The sequence below is a fragment of the Mercenaria mercenaria genome, chromosome 18, assembly GCF_021730395.1.
Source record: "Mercenaria mercenaria strain notata chromosome 18, MADL_Memer_1, whole genome shotgun sequence".
NCBI classification, from domain to species: domain Eukaryota; kingdom Metazoa; phylum Mollusca; class Bivalvia; order Venerida; family Veneridae; genus Mercenaria; species Mercenaria mercenaria.
In genome coordinates, this window is record NC_069378.1 from 49,996,223 (window position 1) to 50,016,862 (window position 20,640).

At 34.1% G+C, this 20,640-nt stretch overlaps 1 protein-coding gene across 1 annotated transcript in view; it reads right to left on the reverse strand.

Moving 5' to 3' along the window:
• Positions 1–11,045: 11,045 nt before the first annotated feature.
• LOC123537857 (activin receptor type-1-like) overlaps positions 11,046–20,640 on the reverse strand; it is a 42,029-nt gene continuing 32,434 nt past the window's right edge. The window contains exons 8-11 of the mRNA XM_045321731.2: positions 18,861–19,007; positions 16,169–16,321; positions 15,145–15,275; positions 11,046–14,701 (exon numbers count right to left, since the gene is read on the reverse strand). Of these exons, the coding sequence (XP_045177666.2) occupies positions 14,507–14,701; positions 15,145–15,275; positions 16,169–16,321; positions 18,861–19,007 (626 nt within the window). The 3' untranslated portion in view covers positions 11,046–14,506. The remainder of the gene's footprint in view (positions 14,702–15,144; positions 15,276–16,168; positions 16,322–18,860; positions 19,008–20,640) is intronic.

The window sequence follows — 20,640 nt, forward strand, 5'->3', positions numbered from 1 at the left end:
AAGGTATATGAAAGCCAGTATACCAGTAAGGTATATGAAAGCCAATACACCAGTAAGGTATATGAAAGCCAGTACACCAGTAAGGTATATGAAAGCCAATACACCAGTAAGGTATATGAAAGCCAGTATACCAGTAAGGTATATGAAAGCCAGTATACCAGTACGGTATATGAAAGCCAGTATACCAGCACGGTATATGAAAGCCAGTTACCAGTGAGGTATATGAAAGCCAGTATACCAGTAAGGTATATGAAAGCCAGTATACCAGTAAGGTATGTAAGGTATATGAAAGCCAGTATACCAGTAAGGTATATGAAAGCCAGTATACCAGTTAGGTATATGAAAGCCAATACACCAGTAAGGTATATGAAAGCCAGTATACCAGTAAGGTATATGAAAACCAATACACCAGTAAGGTATATGAAAGCCAGTATACCAGTAAGATATTTGAAAATCAATACACAAGTAATATATATGAAAACCGATGCACCAGTAAATTACATATGAAAATCAATACACCAGTAAGGTATATGAAAAACGGTACACCAGTAAGATATATGAAAACAAATACACCAGTAAGGTATATGAAAATCAATACACCAGTAAGATATATGAAAGCCAGTATACAGTTAGGTATATGAAAGCCAATACACCAGTAAGGTATATGAAAGCCAGTATACCAGTATGATATATGAAAGCCAGTACACCAGTAAGATATATGAAAGCCAGTACACCAGTAAGATATATATGAAACCCAATACACCAGTAAGATATATGAAAACCGATACACCAGTAAGATATATGAAAGCCAATACACCAGTAAGATATATGAAAACCGATACACCAGTAAGGTATATGAAAATCGATACACCAGTAAGGTATATGAAAGCCAGTACACCAGTAAGATATATGAAAACCGATACACCAGTAAGATATATGAAAACCGATACACCAGTAAGATATATGAAAGCCAATGCACCAGTAAAATATATGAAAACCGATACACCAGTAAGATATATGAAAACCGATAAACCAGTAAGGTATATGAAAGCCAATACTCCAAGAAGATATATGAAAGCCAATGCTACAGTAAGATATATGAAAGCCAGTACACCAGTAAGATATATGAAAGCCAGTGCATCAGTAAGGTATATGAAAGCCAGTACGCCAGTAAGGTATATGAAAGCCAGTACACCAGTAAGATATATGAAAGCCAATACACCAGTAAGATATATGAAAACCGATACACCAGTAAGGTATATGAAAATCGATACACCAGTAAGGTATATGAAAGCCAGTACACCAGTAAGATATATGAAAACCGATACACCAGTAAGATATTTGAAAACCGATACACCAGTAAGATATATGAAAGCCAATACACCAGTAAAATAAATGAAAACCGATACACCAGTAAGATATATGAAAACCGATAAACCAGTAAGATATATGAAAGCCAATACTCCAAGAAGATATATGAAAGCCAATACTACAGTAAGATATATGAAACCCAGTACACCAGTAAGATATATGAAAGACAGTACACCAGTAAGGTATATGAAAGCCAGTACGCCAGTAAGGTATATGAAAGTCAGTACACCAGTAAGATATATGAAAACTGATACACCAGTAAGATATATGAAAATCAATACACCAGTAAGGAATATGAAAGCCAGTACACCGGTATGGTATATGAAAGCCAATACACCTGTAAGGTATATTAAAGCCAGTACACCAGTAAGATATTTGAAAGCCAATACACCAGTAAGGTATATGAAAGCCAGTACACCAGTATGGTATATAAAAGCCAGTCACCAGTAAGATATATGAAAGCCAATAAACCAGTAAGATATATGAAAACCGATACACCAGTAAGATATATGAAAACCAGTACACCAGTAAGATATATGAAAGCCAATACACCAGTAAGATATATGAAAGCCAATACACCAGTAAAATATATGAAAACCGATACACCAGTAAGATATAAGAAAACCGATACACATGTAAGGTATATGAAAGCCAATACACCAGTAAGATATATGAAAACCGATATACCAGTAAGATATATGAAAACCGATACACCAGTAAGGTATATGAAAGCCAGTACACCAGTAAGATATATGAAAACCAATAAACCAGTAAGGTATATGAAAGCCAGTACACCAGTAAGATACTGAGTACATGAAAACCGATACATCAGTAAGGTATATGAAAGCTAATACACATGTAAGATATATGAAAGCCAATACACCAGTAAAATATATGAAAACCGATACACCAGTAAGATATATGAATGCCAGTACACCAGTAAGGTATATGAAAGACAGTACACCAGTAAAATACATGAAAACCGATAAACCAGTAAGATATATGAAAGCCAATACACCAGTAAGATATATGAAAACCAATAAACCAGTAAGGTATATGAAAGCCAGTACACCAGTAAGATATATGAAAGCCAGTACGCCAGTAAGATATATGAAAGCCAGTGCACCAGTAAGGTATATGAAAGCCAGTGCACCAGTAAGATATATGAAAACCAATAAACCAGTAAGATATATGAAAACCAATAAACGAGTAAGATATATGAAAGCCAATACACCAGTAAGATATATGAAAGCCAATAAACCAGTAAGGTATATGAAAGCCAGTACACCAGTAAGATATATGAAAGCCAGTGCACCAGTAAGGTATATGAAAGCCAGTGCACCAGTAAGATATAGGAGAACCAATACACCAGTAAGATATATGAAAACCAATAAACCAGTAAGATATATGAAAGCCAATACACCAGTAAGATATATAAAAACCAATAAACCAGTAAGATATATGAAAACCGACACTACAGTAAGATATATGAAAGCCAGTACACCAGTAAGATATATGAAAACCGATACACCAGTAAGATATATGAAAACCAATAAACCAGTAAGATATATGAAAGCCAATACACCAGTAAGATATATAAAAAACCAATAAACCAGTAAGATATATGAAAGCCAGTACACCAGTAAGATATATGAAAGCCAATACACCAGTAAGGTATATGAAAGCCAGTACACCAGTATGGTATATAAAAGCCAGTCACCAGTAAGATATATGAAAGCCAATGAACCAGTAAGATATATGGAAGCCAATACACCAGTCAGATATATGAAAACCAGTACACCAGTAAGATATATGAAAGCCAATACACCAGTAAAATATATGAAAACCGATACACCAGTAAGATATATGAAAACCAATACACCAGTAAGGTATATGAAAGCCAGTACACCAGTAAGATATATGAAAACCAATAAACCAGTAAGGTATATGAAAGCCAGTACACCAGTAAGATACTTAGTATATGAAAACCGATACATCAGTAAGGTATATGAAAGCTAATACACATGTAAGATATATGAAAGCCAATACAACAGTAAAATATATGAAAACCGATACACCAGTAAGATATATGAATGCCAGTACACCAGTAAGGTATATGAAAGACAGTACACCAGTAAAATATATGAAAACCGATACACCAGTAAGATATATGAAAGCCAATACACCAGTAATATATATGAAAGCCAATACACTAGTAAAATATATGAAAACCGATACACCAGTAAGATATATGCAAACCGATACACATGTAAGATATATGAAAGCCAATACACCAGTAAGATATATGAAAACCGATACACCAGTAACATATATGAAAACCGATACACCAGTAAGGTATATGAAAGCCAGTACACCAGTAAGATATATGAAAACCAATAAACCAGTAAGGTATATGAAAGCCAGTACACCAGTAAGATACTAAGTATATGAAAACCGATACATCAGTAAGGTATATGAAAGGTAATACACATGTAATATATATGAAAGCCAATACACCAGTAAAATATATGAAAACCGATACACCAGTAAGATATATGAATGCCAGTACACCAGTAAGGTATATGAAAGACAGTACACCAGTACACCAGTAAGATATATGAAAGCCAGTGCACCAGTAAGGTATATGAAAGCCAGTGCACCAGTAAGATATATGAAAACCAATAAACCAGTAAGATATATGAAAACCAATAAACGAGTAAGATATATGAAAGCCAATACACCAGTAAGATATATGAAAGCCAATAAACCAGTAAGGTATATGAAAGCCAGTACACCAGTAAGATATATGAAAGCCAGTGCACCAGTAAGGTATATGAAAGCCAGTGCACCAGTAAGATATAGGAAAACCAATACACCAGTAAGATATATGAAAACCAATAAACCAGTAAGATATATGAAAGCCAATACACCAGTAAGATATATAAAAACCAATAAACCAGTAAGATATATGAAAACCGAAACACCAGTAAGATATATGAAAGCAAGTACACCAGTAAGATATATGAAAACCAATACACCAGTAAGATATATGAAAACCAATAAACCAGTAAGATATATGAAAGCCAATACACCAGTAAGATATATAAAAAACCAATAAACCAGTAAGATATATGAAAACCGACACACCAGTAAGATATATGAAAGCCAGTACACCAGTAAGATATATGAAAACCGATACACCAGTAAGATATATGAAAACTAATAAACCAGTAAGGTATATGAAAGCCAATACTCCAAGAAGATATATGAAAGCCAATACTACAGTAAGATATATGAAAGCCAGTACACCAGTAAGATATATGAAAGCCAGTACACCAGTAAGGTATATGAAAGCCAGTACGCCAGTAAGGTATATGAAAGCCAGTACACCAGTAAGATATATGAAAACTGATACACCAGTAAGATATATGAAAATCAATACACCAGGCAGGTATATGAAAGCCAGTACACCAGTATGGTATATGAAAGCCAATTCACCTGTAAGGGATATTAAAGCCAGTACACCAGTAAGTTATATGAAAACCAATACACCAGTAAGGTATATGAAAGCCAGTACACCAGTATGGTATATGAAAGCCATTACACCAGTAACATATATGAAAGCCAATAAACCAGTAAGATATATGAAAACCGATACACCAGTAAGATATATGAAAACCAGTACACCAGTAAGATATATGAAAGCCAATACACCAGTAAGATATATGAAAACCAATAAACCAGTAAGATATATAAAAGCCAATACACCAGTAAGATATATGAAAACCAATAAACCAGTAAGATATATGAAAACCGATACACCAGTAAGATATATGAAAGCCAGTACACCAGTAAGATATATGAAAACCGATACACCAGTAAGATATATGAAAATCAATACACCAGTAAGGTATATGAAAGCCAGTACACCAGTATGGTATATGAAAGCCAATACACCAGTAAGGTATATGAAAGCCAGTACACCAGTAAGATATATGAAAGCCAATACACCAGTAAGGTATATGAAAGGCAGTACACCAGTATGGTATATGAAAGCCAGTACACCAGTAAGATATATGAAAGCCAATACATCAGTAAGGTATAATAAAGTCAGTACACCAGTATGGTATATGAAAGACAGTACACCAGTAAGGTATATGAAAACTAATACACCAGTATGGTATATGAAAGACAGTACACCAGTAAGATATATGAAAATCAATACACCAGTAAGATATAAAAAAATCAATACACCAGTAACGTATATGAAAGCTAATACACCAGTAAGGTATATGAAAACCAATACACCAGTAAGGTATATGAAAACCAATACACATATACGATCGTACACCAGTAAGATATATGAAAATCAGTACACCAGTAAGATGTATGAACACCGATGCACCAGTAAGATATGTAAAAATCAATACACTACTAAGGTATATGAAAGACAGTACGCCAGTAAGATATATGAAAACCAATACACCAGTAAGATATATAAAAATCAATACACCAGTAACGTATATGAAAGCTAATACACCGGTAAGGTATAGGAAAACCAATACACCAGTCAGGTATATGAAAACCAATACACATATACGATCGTACACCAGTAAGATATATGAAAATCAATACACCAGTAAGATGTATGAACACCGATGCACCAGTAAGGTATGTGAAAATCAATACACTACTAAGGTATATGAAAGACAGTACGCCAGTAAGATATATGAAAATCAATACACCTATAAGGTATATGAAAGCCAGTACACCAGTTAGGTATATGAAAGCCAGTACACCAGTAAGATATATGAAACCGATACACCAGTAAGATATATGAAAACCAATACACCAGTAAGGTATATGAAAGCCAATACACCTGTAAGGAATATGAAAACCAATACACAAATAAGATATATGGAAACCGATGCACCAGTAAGATATATGAAAATCAATACACCAGTAAGGTATATGAAAGGCAGTACACAAGTAAGATATATGAAAACCAATACACGAGTAAAATATATGAGAATCAATACACGAGTAAAATATATGAAAACCAATACACCAGTAAGGTATATGAAAGCCAGTATACCAGTAAGATATATGAAAATCGATCGTACACCAGTAAGATATATGAAATCGATGCACCAGTAAAATATATGAAAATTAATACACCAGTAAGGTATATGAAAGACGGTACACCAGTAAGATATATGAAAACCAATACACCAGTAAGATATATGAAAATCAATACACCTGTAAGGTATATCAAAACCAATTAACCAGTAAGGTATATGAAAGCCATTACACCAGTAAAATATATGAAAATCGATCGTACACCAGTAGGATATATAAAACTCAATACACCAGTAAAATATATGAAAATCAATACACCTGTAAGATATATGAAAATCAATACACCAGTAAGGTATATGAAAACCGATACACCAGTAAGATATATGGAAATCAATACACCAGTAAGGTATATGAAAACCAATACACCAGTATGGTATATGAAAGACAGTACAACAGTAAGATATAAGAAAACCAATACACCAGTAAGATATATAAAAATCAATACACCAGTAAGGTTTATGAAAGCCAATACACCAGTAAGGTATATGAAAATCGATGCACCAGTAAGGTATATGAAAATCAATACACCAGTAAGGTATATGAAAGACAGTACACCAGTAAGATATATGAAAATCAATACACCTGTAAGGTATATGAAAGACAGTACACCAGTAAGATATATGAAAATCAATACACCTGTAAGGTATATGAAAACCAATACACCAGTAAGATATATGAAAGCCAGTACACCAGTAAGATATATGAAAATCGATCGTACACCAGTAAGAAATACCAGTATAAAAATCAATACACAAGTAATATATATGAAAACCGATACACCAGTAAATTATATATGAAATTCAATACACCAGTAAGGTATATGAAAGACGGTACAGCTGTAAGATATATGAAAACCAATACACCAGTAAGATATATGAAAATCAATACACCTGTATGGTTTATGAAAGCCAATACGCCTGTAAGGTATATGAAAGCCAATACACCAGTAAGGTATATGAAAGCAAGTACACCAGTAAGATATATGAAAAGCAATACACCAGTAATATATATGAATATCAATACACCAGTAAGGTATATGAAAACAAATACACTAATATGATATATGAAAGCCAATACACCTTAAAGTATATGAAAGCCAATACACCAGTAAGATATATGAAAACCAATCTATAAGTAAGGTATATGAAATCCAATGCACCTGTGAGGTATATGACAACCAAAATACCATGAGGTATATGAAAACCAATACACCGGTAAGGTATATGAAAGCCAGTATAACAGTTAGGTATATGAATACTTATGTACCAGACAGGTATATGGAAACCAATGTACCAGAAAAGTATATGGAAAGCAGTTTACCAGTAAGGTATATGGAAACCAGTATACTAGAAAGGTATATGAAAACCAATACACCAGTAAGGTATATGGAAACCAGTATACCAGAAAGGTATATGAAAACCAATACACCAGTAAGGTATATGGAAACCAGTATACCAGAAAGGTATATGAAAACCAATACACCAGTAAGGTATATGGAAACCAGTATACCAGAAAGGTATATGAAAACCAATATACCAGTAAGGTATATGAAAACCAATACACCAGTAAGGTATATGGAAACCAGTATACCAGAAAGGTATATGAAAACCAATATACCAGAAAGGTATATGAAAACCAATATACCAGTAAGGTATATGAAATCCAATATACAAAGGTATATGAAAACAAATGCATCAGTATATTAAAGGTGTATGAAAACCAATATACATGTTTTTGAAATCCAATATTCATTTATCGTATTTGTAAAATGATACATGAAAACCAATATGCCAGGTATATGAAAATCAATATCCCAGTAAGGTATACGAAGAGAAGATGCTCACCTGTTCGTTTGTTTGTTCGACAACATCCAGTGTTGTTAGATGTCAATTGCACCTTGACTCCACTTCTGTATGTTTTTATCCTCAATTATGATTTAATATGTCAAGTTTATTTTATTTGAGAAGTAATATGGTTGTTAAACATTTATCTTTCCAAATCGCCGGTCGGCTGCACATGTGCTATACATACACTCAAAAAGTTTAAAAAGTCTCGTCTAAATATCTGAACTCAAGCAATTCACAAATTAATTTTACAAGTCTTAGAACCTATAGTTCTGTTGAAAAAAAAATCTTGAGTATGATAGTCTGTCACGCTAATATAGACCATCTGTTTATTTACGGTTGTGGGAAATTTCAATAAAATCTACATTGTAGAAATATATTTTATCAAATTGTGATGCCCATTATGAAAACTTGTGTAAAGTCCAAAGTTTTCAAACTAGTCGAGACTAGCAAAAAATCACACAAAAATCAAACACACTTGCCTGGCTTTTATTTGCCGAATTTTCTAAGAAGATTCCGAGCTTTAAAAATATCGGGGTTTAATAAAAATATACATTGTGGGAAAAAAAATATTCAAACGTGCAGAACTGCCTTAACATGAAAATATTTTTATACAAGTTGCGAGAGAGAAACTCTTGCTATGCACAACATCGAAGTCACGTTTTTAATTTCTTTGAGTGTAGGATCACTTATTCACGTGTAATGCTTCACTGAATTGTTTTCATGCTAGTTTACCCAAAATATAAACTGCTTATATGCTTTTATATTATGTATTGAGTGTCGTTTAAAGGCGTACGACAGAATTCGGTCTTCAAAGGGCAATCATCTAAGAAACAAATATATGTAATAAAAAACAGAGGTCACCAGTATTGAAAAAGAGTTATCATTGCTGTCCTTGAAAACGGCATTCGCTCCCCCTCCCCCCCCCCCCACCCTCATATATAAGGGCAGATAACTCTTTTTCAATGCCGGTGACCTATGATTTTTATTGAACATTTTTGTTTCTTAGATGAGTGTCCTTCAATATCCGAAGTTTGAAGAAATTCTATTATTGGGGAAAATTCCGCCCGTCTCATACATGAAATTCTAGCGTACGCCTGTTAGATTTTAAAAAAAAAATGTTGGAATGTAAAACGGGTTAATGTGATGTAAAACGGGTTAATGTGCATGCATCCAGAAAGCATTTTCCTTTCTAAAATTCTTTAAAAAAAAAGTACAAATGGCGCTTCAATACCTAGAAATTATAAACTGAAGCGTTTTCTTTTAAAACCTAACATATTTATCTGTTGAGTGTCAAGTTTCATTAGATAATTTGAGCACAAAAATGCCAGGTTATTGTAAAGTATGGTCAATGTTGCTAACAGCAACAGCAACACTAAACTGCTAAAGGGTGTTTTTTTTTCGGGGGGGGGGGGGGGGGGGAAGGGGTGTCAGTTTGCAGACTACTAGTATTCCATAGGAACATAGTCCTGGGGAAATGCGAGTATTTATAATAGTCAGTAGTTGCAGAGATTAACCTGTAAGACAATGGACGACAATGGCGTGTTTTCCTTGTTCAGGGATGAGATAATCCTCCATGGGAATTACAACCAGATGCTTTGAATTTAATATACAAGAGAAAAGTGGGAGTCTATGCGCTTGAGATCTAATCTGTGCCCGTTTTAGCCTGCATAGCATTTCAGTGACATTGGAAATGTGCCCAAAGTAGGACATAGCCTTTGAACTTGGGTTTAAGTATACGGGTACCAGACCTCGGAGCTATAATCCAGCTGTGGTCAGACTAGGAACTGGTATGCTATGGACTTAAAGGGTTTTCAGTTGACTTTATTATTCTACAAAGGAAACCTATGAACTATTTTCAAGGGCGTCCCACGACAGCGTATCTACCAGTCTAGCAATGTATTATGTTGTAAGTATTGTGAGGGACTGGGAGGTTTCCTTCTTGTGACGCGGATAACTTGACACTTGGAGGGATTGAATAAAAATTTGAATTCCGCATTAGTCCAACTCGCACTTTCATGTTTTAAGGTCTTTCTGGGGTGGAGGGGTCTTTGATTGTCAGACGAATGTTACATGTATATTGCAGTGTCAAAACTTTTGATTGAGTATTTTGCAGGACATTTGTGTATGCTAGGAAGAGAGAAGCCAAAGCATGTATCCCTGTGGAACTCCAGAAGAGACAGGCATGGGTTGTGAGCTCGCACTGTTTAGGATTACTGAATACTCGTGTCATTTGTCAAACTAGCAGTATCCATCGAACTAATGTTTCAGTCAATCAATATTAGTACATGAAAATTTGAATTTTTGACATTGATTCAAAACTTTTTTTCTGAAAGCATTACTTTATAAATATTAAACTCTTGATATGTAGTCAAGCAACAACTTGCAATTCAAATGTCAGTCAAATATATGAAAGTCAAGCCTCTTTATCGTTTTTTTTTTTTGTTTTCATTGTCAATTAACCTTTTACGCCACCCTTTAGTCATTCACATTCTGACTAAATATTATGATGGTGAAAAATAAACGTGCCATAGAACTTTGATACAATATTTATGTATAAATCATTTCTCTTAAATCTAGAGCCAGTTGCCCTGTTTGGAACTTGACAAAGATCTTTTGACAAGGGCAAACGGACAGACAAGAGATATCTTATGATGCTAAAAGTTCAATGAGTTAACAAACTAATGGAGATAATGTTCTCTTTCTTTATTTCATTCTCAGATCAGTTTTAAAAACGACATGACATTTTAAATATACTGAAAAAATACAAAATGTACAAATATGATAATGATGATGGTGGAAATGACAGTAATGATGGTGGTAATGATGAAAATGATAATAATGATGACTAATGACAATAATGATAGATTAAGTAGTGATGGTGGTGGTGGTGATGATGATGATGATGATTTTAAAGATGTTGATGATAATAATGAAGCCGAAGTAACATTGGCCAATAGAATGGAAATGAAAGTAATGACAACCATGATTAAGATGATGATGGTGATAATGATGATGATTTATAAAAACAACAGTGACCAGTACCTAAAATAAAATGAAAATTCTTCATCAAACAATACTATTCTTTATTACAAAACACAGCAGTAGTTTTCAGTTGAGTTATTTGGTGTTTTATTTGATCTGATCCTTCAAATATACTGACCGTCAAAACTTTTGCTCTATATCTGGTTTGGTATTATTATCACAGAAAAGGCAGATCTATTATGAAAGGTTCTTTAACACTGTTCTGTACATCATAGCAATATATCTTGAAGAGTAACCCAAGATATGCACAGAGCCAGAGGGCACTGAAGCAAACATTTCATTTATTGGGTGGTCAAAAAAGAAATATTTTTTAATTAAGAAATTACCAATAAAAAACGTGTTTTTTATCTTTATTAATACACAAAAAGAGGTTATACATCCGCGAAATAATTTTACGAGGGCATAGCCTGAGTGAATAATTCTGGCAACGTATAACCAATTTTCAGTGTATTAATTTAGGTAAAACATGATTTTGCTATACATTATTTCGATTCTAACATGCCCTTAATCTAACTTAGTAGATAAAATATAGTAGCGCTCATTCTTGGTCACAAAAAAAACATCGACGTCATTGCATGTTTATGTGACGTCATTTTAGTGTATGCATGTTTTAACAGAAACAAGCATATTAGAATAAGAAATCTATTGAATTAGAGTTTTATACACAATGCAGATCCTTCAAGCAACACTTCATACTTTAAATCATTAAAAGGTAGCAATCCATTGTATATCACACAAGCACTTGCTGGAAAAATGTTTAAGCATTTTGTTTTACTGAAATGGCTAAAACAGCTTTATATGAAAGTGTACCAGAACTATCAGCAAGTGTATTAGGTATTATCAATATTTTATTTAACATCAGGAATTCTAATTCACACACAGTGATTTCTTTTTCTTCTTCATTGTAATCCAACAAGATTTTCAAACTGAAACTAATTTGCATACATGAATTAGACATACATGTCCCATCAGTGATACCCAGGTATCTTACCATTATTTTGAAACTAATCGAACAATCTCTCTAAAATTTTCAACTTACTGTAGTGGATAATACAAAACTTGACTAGTTTGTAGCTTTTCATATTTTTTTTCAACTAGAAATATTAACCCAACAATGAAACATCGCTTTGACTTTTCTTCACCACTGGTTCAAGTATAGTTACTAAAGGGAGATAACCTAAGAACAGTGAGCAAGGTAGAGTTACTGTTCTTACACAATGAACTTCCTCTTTTGGATTGCATGAAGCTCTAATAAAATCTTTTCAACAGTTTTACATATAATATCCTCATGAAGTCACTGTATTCAGGAAGTTAGAACAATAATACAAACAACACTTGAGATACATCTGCTTTCAGTTACCAGAATCAAATCTGATTAACCCTTAGCCTGCTGGCAGCAGATGATTCTGCCTTTGCGACCAGTGCAGACCAAGATCAGCCTGCACATCCGTGCAGTCTGATCGTGGTCTGCACTGTTCGCTATTCAGTCAGTAAATTTTCAGTGAAAACCCCTTTGAGTAATAAGTGGTACTGTCCAAATTGAAAGATGGACCAGTTCATTAAAGAAATATAGCAGGTTAAGGATTAATGACTAAAATGTATATAAATTCTTACACAACCATGATAATGTATGTTCCTTCTGACCAAGGTACAAAATTAAATCTATAAACTTCGCAGAATTACTTAACTTTATGACATATTGAAACATCAGGACTTTGCACGACAAAGTATACTCCTAAAAGTGGGGAAGTTGATCAACACAATTAATTAAAGACATGAAATAATGAAGATTTTTCGATCATATGCTGAAACAAACACATCTGAAGATTTTTCGACCTTATAAAAAAACACATTTGAAGATATTTCTACCTTATGTTGAAACACACTTGAGGGTGATCCGATGTCTCGTTGTTATGTTGAAAAATACTTGATACAGATATTTTGACTGTATGTCGAAACATAACTGATGAATGCATTTCTATCATTATGTTTGAAAATTATTTAATGAAGATATTCTGATCCTAGTTCAGTTGAAACATATCTGACAAATGTATTTCAATCTATGTATAAACAAATTTGAAGCAGATATTTCAATCTTACATTGAAACATACATATAATCTACTCTAGTGAAAAAATGCAACTTGTTTTTACCCCTGTACATTACTTACAGATATCAACATGTCAAAGATGCAGCAAAATACCTAAAAAGGTTCTCACAACAAATAAATCTATTCATAATTATCAACAAACTAGAGTATATTTCTGAAAAAAAAAACAAAAAAAAAACCTCTAAAACCTTGGAGCAAATTGAAAATATAACACACTTCAGTGGCAACAACTTTCAAACCTTTAAAAGGATTATATGCCAGCTTGAAGCGGTTTTCATATACCTACAATACAGTCTTATCTCTGCCAATGACAAGTCTGAAACACATATATCTCCATACATAGGCAAGAATTTCTTTGCTACTATATTAAAGTCTTCATGGCAAAATGACCTTCAAAGAACAACAAACCCATTTCAACCTTCTCAATGTTGTACACAGAAGCACTGTAGATTAAAAGCAGCTTGTTGAGTCTTTCTTTCAATTGCAGTCTATCAAATGTTATGATATATGTACTATATGCAGCAAAAACATATCTCTAAGTCTCCTTAGTCTTGAAGTCTTCCATTCATTTGCATGTGATCAAAGTAAAAAGCATCCCAGTCAGTTGATCGTATTGTCCCATATAGGAATATACCTCTTATATTGGCCCATGTTTGAATATACCACTCAGAAAGCTTTGCGTTGGGCCTAATTTGGACTGTAGTAAGATGTTCACTCATTTCCTTGTTTAAGCTGATATCTTTAATCTACTGCAGCTGGCTCTTTAACATGTTTGTCTAAGAGGAACTTATATGTCCCTGATAGCAGTCATATATTGGGCCAACAAAGGCTAACAATTTGATAGTCATGAAACAACCGACCCAATGAAGCTGATGCTTATGCCATTTTGGCAATTTGCCTAAAGCCTGTTTTTCTGGTTCACTGTTTGCATCACTATCAGATCTTTTCAGTAAATCAGATCTAAATGAAGTTTTTGCGAATAGACACAAGAACACTGATCATACATCAGCCATCTTTTCTATAATTTTATCAGAGATAATTTTGTCTTTGAGACTATTTTTATCCATAAGTTTATCATCCTGGGCATCCTCCCAGAGTTTACGTAATGTCTTTTTCAATCGTAACACAGTTAATCTGGCCTTCGGTTTTTGGTTCCAACACTCTTTCATTGTTCGAGACAGTTGAGATAAAATCTGAAATAACATAAGAAATATGATGTTGACCACTCACATGCATCTGAAAAAATCTGAACAAATTTCAAACTGTTTGCATGAAATTTATATACATAACCACTCCTTCAGAAAACAGTAAGTTATTCAAATGCAAGCTAATGTCCTTCTCATGTAATTTTACTTTCATTGAGCCAATAACAACTACCTACATTTTCAATCAAAATTTTGAAATTAATTAGAGTTAAACTGCAACAGCTCCTAATGCATTCTGTAAATTTTTCCAGCCTTGATTTCCTCCAAACTCTTTTTGTATATAATCACAATCTTGCATAGTGTATGGTTTCAAGGTTTTTATCGAAAAGTGTGACTCAAAATTTTTTAAAGCTGCATTATCTCCAAAGTTATAGCAAGATCTAAGATAAAATTCTGTCAAATCACAAAGTAAATGGCAGGTAAATTCTTACTGTATCTGATGACCATCTGTTAGGTATGACTGGACGATACTGGTCAACCACAACCACTTTCCGCATGTCTTCAAATGAAGGGTCCGACGGTACCACATCCCAAAATGGTGGTTTGTATTCTTCTACTATACCTGAAATTTTTAATTTTTAATTTTCATAATAAGCTGAAATCAGGCATTCAAATTACTGTAAACAGAAAGCTATGTGTGTATAGCCCAAAATAGCACACTTACATCTACCAAAAACACTAACTTTCTGTTTGTTTTAAGTTTGGTGCTATTTTTCAACAGTATTTCAATTTTGTAATGGTAGACAGTAAACCTAATCTGTGTTCCTTAATTCAGTACCAGTATTAACCTGTTCTCAACAAGTAATTGCTAATTTCTCCACATAAATCAGAGCTGAAAGACATGTCTTCTATCAAACCATCAAACTCACGACCATGATCTGTAGACCTACCCTCTCCCTACAGAGCTGAGCTGGTGGTATAAATAACCTACTTTTCAAATTTGCTGTTACAAACAGAAGAAACGCTTACATAAATAAAGAGTATTTTAGCTGTATCATAAAAATTATCAAAACACTAGAGCTGCTTTTGAGAAAAGCAAATGTCTCCCACAACTGCCTAATCATCCAAATAGTCAGTCTTTATATACTGTTTACTCACTACAAATACACCTTTGAAGAGTAAAAAGGCTGATTTTGGGTAATTCAAGGGCCACAATTCTGTAGTGCCTGGGCCGATTTGGCTAGTAAATGAACTTGGCCAAGGAGTTATGGTCAAAAACATTTAGTTCAAGTTTGGTAAATACCGGATGAGAACTATTTGACTTAAAATGTGGACAAGAGTAAAATGCTGTTTTCGGAAATTCCAAGGGTCATAATTCCGAAGTGCCTGGGCCCATTTGGCTAGTTATCCAACTTGGCTGAAGACTTATGGTCAAACACATTTTGTTCAAGTATGGTAAAGATCTGATGAGAAATGTTCCACTTAGAGCACAGACAAGATTTGTGACAGACATACCTTGGGCAAAACAACGTCTTGCTATTTCCCATAAGACAAGGGAGAAAGCGTAGATATCGACACATTTGAAGCTGTCGAAAATCTCCGGATTCAATGTCTCATCTAGCAGTTCTGGGGCCATATACCGCTTTGTACCAACTTTATTATTTGAGCCTGTCAAAAGAAACATGCCAAATAACATAGTGTGTCAAATATTTTTGTATCAGATATGTCTTACCTACGTTAGATAAATTTATCTATTCTTATCATATCTTAACCTGAAAGCTTACAAAAATAAAACAAGAGGACCATAATGGTCCTGAATCGCTCACCTCTTCCCACATGACCCAGTTTTGAGTATGACATCGTTTTTCTATTATTTGACATAGTGACCTAGTTTTTAAGCTCATGTGACCCAGTTTTGCTCTTGACCTAGATATTATCAAGATAAAAATTCTGACCAATTTTCATGAAGATCCATTGAAAAATATTGTCTCTAGAGAGGTCACAAGGTTTTTCTATTATTTGACCTATTGACCTAGTTTTCGAAGATACGTGACCCTGTTTTATATTTTATCTAGATATCATCAAGGTGAACATTCTCACTAATTTTCATGAAGATCTCATGAAAAATATGGCCTCTAGAGAGGTCACAAGGTTTTTCTATTTTTATACCTACTGGCCTAGTTTTTGACCGCACGTGACCCAGTTTCGAAACTAACCTAGATATCATCAAGGTGAACATTCAGATCAATTTTCATGAAGATCCATTGAAAAATATGGCCTCTAGAGAGGTCAAAAGATTTTTATAATTTTAGACCTACTGACCTAGTTTTTGACCGCAGTTGACCCAGTTTCAAACTTGACCTAGATATCATCAAGTTGAACATTCAGACCAACTTTCATACAGAACCCATGAAAAGTATGACCTCTAGAGAGGTCACAAGGTTTTTTTATTATTTGACCTACTGACCTAGTTTTTAAAGGCACGTGACCCAGTTTCAAACTTGACCTAGATATCATCAAGGTGAACATTCTGACCAATTTTCATGAAGATCCATTCAAGGGTATGGCCTCTAGAGAGGTCACAACGTTTTTTCATTATTTGACCTACTGACCTACTTTTTGAAGGCACGTGACCCACTTTCGAACTTGACCTAGATATCATCAAGATGAACATTCTGACCAACTTTTATGGAGATCCACTCACAAGTATGGCCTCTAGAGAGGTCACAAGGTTTTTCTATTTTTAGACCTACTGACCTAGTTTCTGACCGCACATGACCCTGTTTCGAACTTGACCTAGATATCATCAAGATGAACATTCAGACCAATTTTCATACAGATCCCATGAAAAATATGGCCTCTAGAGAGGTCACAAGGTTTTTCTATTATTTGACCTACTGACCTAGTTTTTGAAGGCACGTGACCCACTTTCAAATCTGACATAGATATCATTAAGATGAACATTCAGACCAACTTTCATACAGATCCCATGAAAAATATGGCCTCTAGAAAGGTCACAAGGTTTTTCTATTATTTGACCTTCTGACCTAGTTTTTGAAGGCACATGACCCACTTTCAAACTTGACCTAGATATCATCAAGGTCAACATTCTGACCAATTTTCATGAAGATCTCATGAAATATATGGCCTCTAGAGAGGTCACAAGGTTTTTCTATTTTTAGACCTACTGACCTAGTTTTTGACTGCATGTGACCCAGTTTGGAACTTGACCTACACATCATCAAGATGAACATTCAGACCAACTTTCATACAGATCCCATGAAAAATATGGCCTTTAGAGAGGTCACAAGGTTTTTCTATTATTTGACCTACTGACCTAGTTTTTGAGCTCATGTGACCCAGTTTTGAACTTGACCTAGATATCATCAAGGTGAACGTTCTGACCAATTTTCATGAAGATCTTATGAAATATATGGCCTCTAGAGAGGTCACAAGGTTTTTCTATTTTTAGACCTACTGACCTAGTTTTTGATGGCACGTAACCCAGTTTCGAACTTGACCTAGATATCATCAAGATGAACATTCTGACCAATTTTCATGAAGATCTTGTGAAATATATATGGCCTCTAGAGAGGTCACAAGGTTTTTCTATTTTTAGACCTACTGACCTAGTTTTTGAAGGCACGTGACCCAGTTTCGAACTTGACCTAGATATCATCAAGATGAACATTCTGACCAACTTTCATAAAGATCCCACAAAAAATGTGACCTCTAGAGTGGTCACAAGCAAAAGTTTACGCACGCACGCACGGACTGACAGACGACGGACGCTGCATGATCACAAAAGCTCACCTTGTCACTTTGTGACAGGTGAGCTAACAACACACAGCATATTATCAGCTGTCAGACATTAATAAACCAAGATTTATGCACGGTAACTGCAGAGAATTTCACAGTAAAACAAGATTTTTCTGATGCAGACTAAAAAGTCAAAACTAGTATGAATGTGTTGTCATGGTAATTTTTAATCCTTTTGATCTATACTATAAAATGATGAAATAATTTAGGTGATTTTTTTTCTACTGAATATACCAAATCATTATTCAAATATTACCCTAATAAATTTTTAGTTCAATTTTCATAGTTTTATAGGTATTATTTTTTAAAAATAATTTATAATAATTCCTATAAATAATTTTATAAAAAATACTAATTTTATCTAAAAAATGACTATACTTATTGTTACCTAAATCCAGGTAATTCTCTTCACATTTATGCAACACGGCAAGACCAAGATCAGCTATACACGCTGTTCCATCCCGCCTAACCAAAATATTCTTTGATTTAATGTCTCGATGAGCTATGGCAGGTTTTCCTCTGTTTCCCATGATTTCTAATAAACAAATAAAACTACAGTAAGCCAAGAATTCATTCAGACGCATACATGCATATGTATATATTCTGCACATATACTCTGCAGACATGCTACATGTACAGGGCTCATCAAATTCATTGAAAGCAATTCGTCCTGCAGGGTGAGCTGCATGGAATATACACTAACTTGTCCTGCAATTCACTAAGGAAAAGTCGTATTTACAGACAGCTTCTATTTAAAAGTCCAATACAAATGGTGCATCTAAATTTTAAAGCATTTAGATGATGCAATCATAATGTAGTTCTGTAACAGAGCAGAAAGGATTTTTAGAGTTGCTAACAACAAATCCAATTCTGTTTTAACTCTTTTAACTATCTAACTTCTGCGCGGACTTATTTGATTAACTAAATTTTTAATCAAAACTGTTCTCCTCCTGCAGGACAAGTCCTACAGCAAGTTCCACTTGCCCGGATGTATACATCTTAAAATCTTACTGATTGATATTTGCTATAAGGCCTAAAAAAAAAAATTCTTTGTTTCCGGTAACATGCTCAAAAAACTTAGGGTAGGTAGGTCGGAATTTTTTTTTTTTTGGAATTTTTTTTTATTAAGGGAGACTTTTCGGAAATTATTTTTTTGTCAAACAAGAGCACCGCCTTGCGGGTGCTGACGCTCATCTGATTTTTTTTGTATAATAGAAATATTGTCCTACCCATGATTTTCTAAGTCTAAAAAGGGCCATCACTCTTGCAAAAAGCAGGATAGAGTTACGTTTCTTGATGTACAGTGTCCACTTATGATGGTGAAAAACTGTTGCAAGTTTTAAAGCAATAGCTTTGATAGTTTATGAGAAAAGTTGACTTAAACATAATATTCAACCAAGAAAATGATTTTTCTAAGTCCAAAAAGGGCAATAATTATTGCAAAAAGCAGGATGGAGTTATGTTGCTTGCTGTACAGGGTCAGCTTATGATGGTGAACAAGAGTTGCAAGTTTTAAAGCAATAGCTTCGATAGTTTAAGAGAAAAAGTTGACCTAAACATAAAACTTAACCAAGAAATCTGATATTTTCTAAGTCCAAAAGGGGCCATAAATCTTGCAAAAAGCAGGATGGAGTTATGTTTCTTGCTGTACAGGGTCAGCTTATGATGGTGAACAAGTGTTGCAAGTTTTAAAGCAATAGCTTTGATAGTTTAGGATAAAAGCTGACCTAAACATAAAACTTAACCAAGAAAACTGATTTTCTAAGTCCAAAAGGGGCAATAATTCTTGCAAAAAGCAAGATGGAGTTATGTTTCTTGATGTACAGGGTCTGCTTATGATGGTGAACAAGTATTCCAAGTTTCAAAGCAATAGCTTTGATAGTTTAGGAGAAAAGTTGACCTAAACATAAAACTTAACCAAGAAATCTGATATTTTCTAAGTACAAAAGGGGCCATAAATCTTGCAAAAAGCAAGATGGAGTTATGTTTCTTGCTATACAGGGTCAGCTTATGATGGTGAACAAGTATTCCAAGTTTCAAAGCAATAGCTTTGATAGTTTAGGAGAAAAGCTGACCTAAACATAAAACTTAACCAGGCAACGCCGACGCAGACGCAGACGCCGACGCCGACGCCGACGCCGACAACCGCTCAAGTGATGACAATAACT